The following is an 8,467-nucleotide window of genomic DNA, read 5'->3' as shown; positions in this document are numbered from 1 at the left end:
TGTAAAATTGTTGCTGACATACAACAACTCCCTGTGCTTTTCAACTTCGAGAATTCATTTGATGCTGATTTTAGAAATCGACTTGGGGGTTCTCTCTCTGTAGGCTATGTCTGCGTGTGTGTTGTGTGCAACGTGTGACAACTCGTTTCTCTCAAATAAACAAAACAACTACGGGCATGCTAGCTCAACGGATCAATCCGTTTATTTTCATTTGTTTTCATCAGGGTAACCACATGTAAAGTAGGGAGTCAGGTGGCTGAGCGGTCAGGGAAGAGGGTTAGTAATCAGAAGGTTGCCAGTTCGATTCCTGGCTGTGCCAAATGACGTTGTGTCCTTGGGCAAGGCACTTCACCCTACTTGCCTCGGGGGGTATGTCCCTGTACTTACTGTAAGTCGCTCTGGATAAGAGCGTCTGCTAAATGACTAAATGTAAATGTAAAGGACGTTCGTTACCAACATTGTGTAATTATAAAGTCTACAACTTTACAAATGTTCACCGTAGTCTACAATTAATGGAGTAAAATCTTAATAACATGTTTTTTTAATTCAAATATATCAACTAATATGGTGTATTTCATCATCCTGCAGCCGATTTTGCAAGCGTCTCGCGAAAAAATTTGACCAGCTGCCGAAACGATCGCTGCAGATCGCAGGCGATCGCAGGCAATCGCGGCGCTTTGCAGCCAGTGTGGTCGGTCCCATGCATGGGCGCCGAAAGAAAAAAGGAGGCGCGTCCAGGCGCGTCGCAGCGATCGCAGCCGATCGCAGGCAGTGTGTCCCAGGAGTAACAGGGTTCACCTTACGGCCTATCTGTCCGTCCGTCATTTTACGGATACCCCTTGGCTGTGATTGGTCCGTATTAAGAACCGCTTGCGTCAGGGGCGGGGTTGCCGTGATAAACAGGACGAACAGAATCCTTTGACCGCCATTGCTGTACGTTTTTACAATTCATATTTCAGCTAAACAGTACATGTAAATCAGCATCTAAATTAAAATGTGACGCGAAATGGGCAGTGTAGTTGCTGAAAATGTGCGTCTTTTATTGATGAAACGGCTAATTTGTAAATTTGCTCCGACTTCTCGATAACCTAGGTAAATAAACACTCGAGACGACTTACAAAAATCCGTTGCGCCACCTACTCTTCTGGCGGTAAATTGTTTTCAGCACCCACAACCTACGGAGAACCATAAACGCAGTCTATCCGTCCGTATCCGTGCGCCCGCCCATCCGTAAACGGAGACGCAGAAGCATATTGCGGCCTTCAGTCAGACTCGGGTCGCTCACTGGCAGTGTGCACAATGTTGTATTTCACTCCATTCTACACTATAAACGTCAGGGAGGGCTGCCTTTTGTAGATACAAGCCTGCTGAAGATAGCCAGCATCTCGGATTTCTTTAACCAAGCCTGTTTCATTCATCATTTGCCTGAGAAAGCGACCTCCGTTAGCCACGCTAGTTTTGCCCTATCACTTGGTCAGGCTATTTAAACGTATCGGGTTAAGTGACTTTTGTGCATGGACAAATGAAACGTAAATGTACTTCCTCAAGTGCCTCAAAAAGTTAATGTCAATCCCTGAAATCCAGTGGCCAGAGATATATGATGACCTGATCGACACTCCAAGTGTATTATACCCGGGAGAAGTTCGTCTTTTGCATCCGACATGCGCAGTTGAGCATGCTTGACAGTCGTGTGACGTAGGGTGATAATTGGTCTATACATTCAACGAATCCGTCCGTCTGTCCGTAAATGGAGTCGGAGAAGCATATTGCGGCCTTTACGATCAAAGCAGTGGTTTATTTGAGACGCTGGCCAAGACGCTCTTGAACACAGCTCTATTAAACAACAGGAAACAGTAACGGAAGTAACAGGTGTGTTTCATTCTGACAGCAGCTGTATTAGCTTGTTAGCAAGCTAGCGTAGCAGCAGCGGTGGAACTTGTTGTTGATCTCTTCTACTAGATACTTCGCAGAGGGATTGTCCACTGAGCTCGAAAGTGACATTCAAGTGGAGATTCACAGCTGAGACATAAAGAGGAGTCATTTCTTTGTGTTTGTGCTTCGTCTTCCTTCCTTCTGGTTTATTCCTCAGGTCAGTAGACTTGCTCCTTGGCGCGGCGGCAGGCGTACAGTTGCTAGCTACCGATCTGTTTGTCAGCGTACAGTAGTGTACAGTGTCGGGGAGGTTTGAACCTGATTGTGTGTACTTGATGGGGAGATGGACATCTAGGTATTAAAATGAAAAAGGGGATGCAAGGTAAATAATTATAGTGTGGACGGGCATTCATTTGATGCGTATACTCTGACTTATCGCTAACCTGTCTGAGATGTTAGGGACAATACCGTAACTGAGATGTATGTTACCGTTTGTTTTGATTATGTTTTAGCAAACTTTTAGTTCCATCGGTAACTCCGATGATCACAAATGGACTGGCTGATGTCCCAGCATCTTCACTACCTACTTGTATTATTCATTATACAAATGAACATAGTACTGCCTAGGGACTGGACCATTGTAGACTTGTGTAGCAGGCTCGTCGAGATTTCCCTATAAACGCCAAACCATGTTGTCCATCTTCCCTAGTAAGAACAATACTGTGTGCGAGAGGGATAAGAAAAACAGACAAGAATTCTGAAACGTGTTTGCATCTGCTTTAATTACGGCAGCAGTCTTGCTTTTGAGTCCTTTACCAAACTTACATTGCCTGCATTCCCTGAAGGGGTTTGGTCAGGATCTACCGCAGCATAGACATGGAACTGGAACTATGGTTAGGGGTTGGTAACCGTAACCCTCTCCTCCCAACTCCAGCGCGCGGCCCCATTGTGGATCCCCAGCTTCCGAGGGCGGCGGGGGAGGCAGAGGCAGCCTGAGGCAGAGCCCGGGGGGCTCCATGAGCAGGACAGGGTACCAGCAGCAGGGGGGGGCGCTGCGGTGGCGGCGAGCCCCAGCCCAGGACAGGGCCGCTGGGCAGGGCGGAGGCGTGGAGGCGGCTTGCTGGCTAGCACCCGGAGCTCTGCGCCGCCTCATCGAGCTCCCTGCTCCACCGCTGTCCAGACACCAGCTGAAGAGGCTGGAGGAGCACAGGTGAGACACATGGAGCCATAAGAACGACCAGTGATACTTTTTTTTGTAGTTTTGGCTCTTTACTATATTACAGACAACATACTTTAGACGGTCGTTGCATGTAAAGCATATGCAACCAGATATAGCTATGAAAACGTATTAAGTTGTTGAATTGCGCCATAAAGTGGTGCTACAAAGTCAGTGATACTTACATGGTTCACAGAGGAAAATAACCTTAAATTATAGCTGTATGCACTGTAAATGTATTATAAAAAAAAAATTAAAAAAAAGGAAACCTGACAAAGTGCTTGTGAAGTGTTAGCGTGTGCAGGTACAGTAGTGTACAGTATTAACCAGCGTATGTGTGTGCAGGTACAGCAGTTCTGGCTGCTCTCTCCTGGAGCCCCTGATGCAGCGCTACTGGGAGTGGCTGGTGGGCCGTGTCCCTGCCTGGATTGCCCCCAACCTCATCACCATCGTGGGCCTGGCCACCAACGTCTTCACCACCCTGGTGCTGGTCTACTACTGCCCCACCGCTACTGAGCAGGTTAGTGTCTCCTCCACCCTGGTCTACTACTGCTACTGAGCAGGTTAGTGTCTCCTCCACCCTGGTCTACTACTGCTACTGAGCAGGTTAGTGTCTCCTCCACCCTGGTCTACTACTGCTACTGAGCAGGTTAGTGTCTCCTCCACCCTGGTCTACTACTGCTACTGAGCAGGTTTGTGTCTCCTTCACCCTGGTCTACTACTGCTACTGAGCAGGTTTGTGTCTCCTCCACCCTGGTCTACTACTGCTACTGAGCAGGTTTGTGTCTCCTCCACCCTGGTCTACTACTGCTACTGAGCAGGTTAGTGTCTCCTCCACCCTGGTCTACTACTGCTACTGAGCAGGTTTGTGTCTCCTCCACCCTGGTCTACTACTGCTACTGAGCAGGTTTGTGTCTCCTCCACCCTGGTCTACTACTGCTACTGAGCAGGTGGGCACACATGTTTTACAAACAAAGCTACGCTGTTGGCAAACACTGAACGTAGGAGGCTTTAGTAGTTAAGTATCTAAACTAAACTGTCAGTTGACAGGCTGGGGTGGCATTGTCAGTATGCAGGTCTGCTGTTAACAGTTTTAGCAACTGGTACGTGCTAGCAAAAGTTTTAACGGTACTTTAAACAATTCATTGACCTTTATCAGTCAAGTAAATGAATGGTACCTGTCAGTGTCTTGGCTGCTGTGTTGTAGCAGCAAGAGTAGAGTTTTATCGCCACATGTTTGTTTTACGCTCTCTCAGCTAGACGAGCGCTTGGCATAGTTCAGGTCTTCTGTTCTAGAAGGACACCCCGTGCCCAGGGGGCTCAGGTTACCGCCAGGCCGCATCTGATACCCCCCACCACACCCCCAAGAGCCCTGAGTTGACACTTGTTTTAAGAACATGCCCAGACAGGGCTAACTTGGCTGCTACTGTACACATTTTACATAATGTAACCCTGTGAGGTTTAGTCTCTAAGGTCAACATGGGCCTTGGAATAGTTGAGAGGATTAAAGCAGTTAGGAAGTGAAGAAACTCTTGTTTACCGTACAAACACCACAGTCAGTATTACCGAGGCCAGGTTCGTCTAGCCCTTCTCAGGCTACAAATACCCAGATGCTACTTTATTTCAACTAGTCTACCTTACTTGCTCTTGATGGCACCCCTTTCCTAACATAGCTAAATAAATCACATTAACATAATTCAGTTACTTAAAAAATATGTAAATATGCTGGTGAGCTAATATTAGATTTGAGGTATGAGGAGAAGGAGAGGTCCTCCTCAGTAGAATCTGTTTTCAGGCGTCAGATGTGCTGCATGGTAGGATAGTAGTCTGGCAGCTGAATACTCTGCTGGAGTCAAAGGCAAGATGGGGGAAGACACTGCGAAATGTGGTAAAACTTGTTTTACTCTCTAAAAATGGAACAGCTTCCATCTCTCTCTCTGGTCCAGACCTTCCCTTACCTTAGTTCCCTTGTGTAGGACAAAGGTTGAGAACTACAAAGGCATAATGGCTTACAAGGTGTTTATCTATTTGTTTGCAACCTACTCTGCTCTGGTCACATAGGGTGACTCTAGTACAACCTGGACTAGAGAAAGGAGTCATCATTCTAAGACATGTTGCTCTTCCCACGCGTCATACTTCACACGTTTGTCCTTCATGTTGTCAGGCTCAGGTCAACATCAGGTTGATAAATGTCACTAAGTGAGCTGCCCATGTCCCAGAATGCCCTGACCTCTTAAAAGGGGCGTAGAGTCCAGGGGTTCCATGTGTCCTGTTACTGACAGCGAGTTGGACCTGAGTGATGGATAACACCAGCAGAGCCAGAGAGAGGCCAGGGTACAGCAGTGCAGTGTTTGGTATGAACAGCATGCAAATTACCTGTAGGGTATGAATTAAATCTGACTAAATCAACCAAGTTTTACTCATTATCTTTATTTGTGTTATTTTATCAGTTGTTGGTACATTTTAGTCAGATTTATGAGGAAGCTTTTACATTTGGATGAACAATGTTGTTGTCTCTCCTGTCTGCTGTAGTAGGTAATGTGTTGTGTTCCTCCAGGCACCTCTGTGGGCATACCTGCTATGTGCGGTGGGCCTGTTTGTGTACCAATCACTGGACGCCATCGACGGAAAGCAGGCCAGACGAACCAATAGCAGCTCTCCGCTGGGCGAGCTATTCGATCATGGCTGTGACTCTCTTTCCACGGGTAACTACGCCCCTACATGCAGGGGAGCTGTTTCTCCGTATGTGTGTGCTAAGACGTGTCCTCTCTCAACAGTGTTTGTGGTTCTGGGTACGAGCATCACCGTGCAGCTGGGAACCAACCCTGACTGGATGTTCTTCTGCTGCTTCGCTGGCATGTTCATGTTCTACTGCGCCCACTGGCAGACGTATGTCTCTGGAACCCTGCGCTTTGGCATGTAAGTGTGTGTGTGTGTTTCCTTAGGAGGAGTTAGAGAACATGGAGAGGGAGGGTTGAAGGAGGCTGTACAGAAGCTCATTAAGGGGGGGGGATTGCTCACAGTGGAGATTATCCTCCCCTTCCATAACTCTCCTGGCCTTTAATACGGAGCTCATTTGCAAAAAGCTTTGGAGAAGTTGATCCAGGGTTGTAGCAACCCATTTGTATTAGTTGTGTTTTATGTGTACGTATAATTGTGTGAAATATGAAATGATTTGACAAATGATAACTTCAGTGCAGTTCAGAGGTGTGTTTGTGTGTGTAGATTTGACGTTACAGATCTGTCTAGCGGTGTTACATATGTTTACAGCTCTGGTGGGACCACGGCTGTGGAACTTACCGGTAATCCTCTCAGCCAATCAGTAGCCTGCTTCCCTGCATCCTCTGAGCTGTGGGGGGTCGCCGAGCGCCTGCTGAATGAGACTCTGTGGTCTCTCCACTAACCCTGCTCGCTTGTCTCTGCTTGTCTCTCCTGTGGTGTAGCATTGATGTGACCGAGGTGCAGATCTTCATCATAATCATGTATTTGCTGGCTGCCGTGGGAGGATCCACGTTTTGGCAGATTCTGGTAATCGTCTCAATCACCCACCGTTGGGACTACATCAGATACATAGAATAAATTGAATGAAGATAACACTACTAACTAACGCCAACCAGAACAAATTTATCAGCAAAACATTTGAATATTAATTTACAAAAATGTTCTGTTGTGTTTGGCAGTGTTAACAAAATGTATAAACATGACGAGTAGTGAACACTGTTTTCAATGTAACCACGTCATGTGACCATACACACTTTGTTGAACTCGACAGATTCCTGTCATAAACATCCAGATGAAGATCGTTCCTGCCATCTGCACCTTCATAGGAGCCATGTTTTCCTGTACAAACTACTTCCGTGTTATCTTCACTGGAGGTGTGGGGAAAAATGGATCGACAATAGCAGTGAGTTCTAACCCTATTGTAACGGTATCTGTTCCCGCTCGCAGCATGTGTTCTGTACAGCGGTGGTACCTTAGAGCTAGGTGGAACCTTCCTGACAGTCTACCTCACAGATTTGTAATTTCACAGTTTACATAAGCGAATGAAGGGTTCCTTTGCATACCTATCACGTCCTCTAAAATGTGTGTGTGTGTCAGGGAACCAGTGTTCTGTCTCCCGTGTTCCACATTGGCTCAGTAATAGTGCTGGCAATGATGATCTACAAGAAATCTGCCGATCAGCTCTTCCAGAAGCACCCCTGTCTTTATATTCTTGCCTTTGGCTTTGTGTCAGCCAAGATCACCAATAAATTAGTTGTAAGTATAGCTTAATGTATACTTCTACCACGTTGTATCACGAGGGTTCATAATGGGGAGTGTTAATAATACATTTGATTTGTAATGTGTCTTTACAAATAAGATTGTGTTGACTCCTGCCTGTTTTCTCCTTAGGTAGCACATATGACAAAAAGTGAGATGCATCTCCATGATTTAGCATTCCTGGGGCCAGGCCTGCTGTTCCTGGATCAGTATTTCAACAGTTTTATTGATGAATACCTGGTGCTGTGGATTGCACTGGTAGGTACACAGCCAGCCTACATCTTCAGTTAAAACGCAACTGAATTAATATGACCAATCTAGTCTCATGTAGAATTTGCTGACATGCAACTTGTTGGACACTGATTTAGAATCAAAGCAGGCATGAGGCATTTATGGGGCAGAATGATAAATAGTTGAATTAAATGTTGTCTCTTATGTTGTATTTAAATGCCGAGTGAGATTGTTTATTTTTGTGTGTGTTCTTTCCCCTCTTTCCTGCAGATCATGTCTTTCTTTGACTTGGTGCGTTACTGTGTCAGTGTTTGCAACCAGATTGCCTCCCACCTTCACATTTTTGTCTTCAAACTCAAGCCTCTGACGCCATCTCCCTGCCAGTGACGATCCAAACACCCCGACTCCCTGCCAGTGACGATCCAAACACCCCGACTCCCTGCCAGTGACGATCCAAACACCCCGACTCCCTGCCAGTGACGATCCAAACACCCCGACTCCCTGCCAGTGACGATCCAAACACCCCGACTCCCTGCCAGTGACGATCCAAACACCCCGACTCCCTGCCAGTGACGATCCAAACACCCCGACTCCCTGCCAGTGACGATCCAAACACCCCGACTCCCTGCCAGTGACGATCCAAACACCCCGACTCCCTTCTACTGGCCTCTTTCTGCAGCTGCTGTCAAGTGCTCCACATGTCTTCACCCTCTGGTGGTATTTACCGAGCAATACAAGTGACGTACCATCTCCGGCACAGGCTCATGTGGACGAACAGACGATGGATCTTGTCCCCTTCATCAATTGAGTTCAATTAAGTTATTTTATTAATCATTGCAAAAGCGTGTGTAGCCCAATCTGTGTTGCCAGGAAAACAGGCAACAGGAA

At 46.7% G+C, this 8,467-nt stretch overlaps 1 protein-coding gene across 1 annotated transcript; it reads left to right on the top strand.

The window, feature by feature from the left end:
- The first annotated feature begins 1,862 nt into the window (after positions 1 to 1,862).
- Positions 1,863 to 8,197, top strand: cept1b (choline/ethanolamine phosphotransferase 1b). Its single transcript, XM_062447464.1, has 10 exons — positions 1,863 to 2,089; positions 2,807 to 3,082; positions 3,434 to 3,608; positions 5,646 to 5,793; positions 5,866 to 6,007; positions 6,532 to 6,616; positions 6,861 to 6,992; positions 7,187 to 7,345; positions 7,481 to 7,606; positions 7,850 to 8,197. The coding sequence occupies exons 2-10, from the start codon at positions 2,889 to 2,891 to the stop codon at positions 7,964 to 7,966; spliced, it is 1,278 nt and encodes a 425-aa protein (XP_062303448.1). The 5' UTR covers positions 1,863 to 2,089; positions 2,807 to 2,888; the 3' UTR covers positions 7,967 to 8,197.
- The last annotated feature ends 270 nt before the right edge of the window (positions 8,198 to 8,467 follow it).

This window comes from Osmerus eperlanus, chromosome 1 (genome assembly GCF_963692335.1).
Source record: "Osmerus eperlanus chromosome 1, fOsmEpe2.1, whole genome shotgun sequence".
In the NCBI taxonomy this organism is placed as follows: Eukaryota; Metazoa; Chordata; class Actinopteri; order Osmeriformes; family Osmeridae; genus Osmerus; species Osmerus eperlanus.
This window is presented reverse-complemented; position numbering and strand designations above follow the sequence as displayed.

What these genes read in the sequence shown, in the direction of transcription:
- cept1b (XM_062447464.1), top strand. Translation starts at nt 2,889, where the DNA reads ATGAGCAGGACAGGGTACCAGCAGCAGGGGGGGGCGCTGCGGTGGCGG. An exon ending in GGAACCCTGCGCTTTGGCAT is followed by an intron (nt 6,008 to 6,531) that starts GTAAGTGTGTGT and finishes CCTGTGGTGTAG; the next exon opens with CATTGATGTGACCGAGGTGC. An exon ending in AAAATGGATCGACAATAGCA is followed by an intron (nt 6,993 to 7,186) that starts GTGAGTTCTAAC and finishes TGTGTGTGTCAG; the next exon opens with GGAACCAGTGTTCTGTCTCC.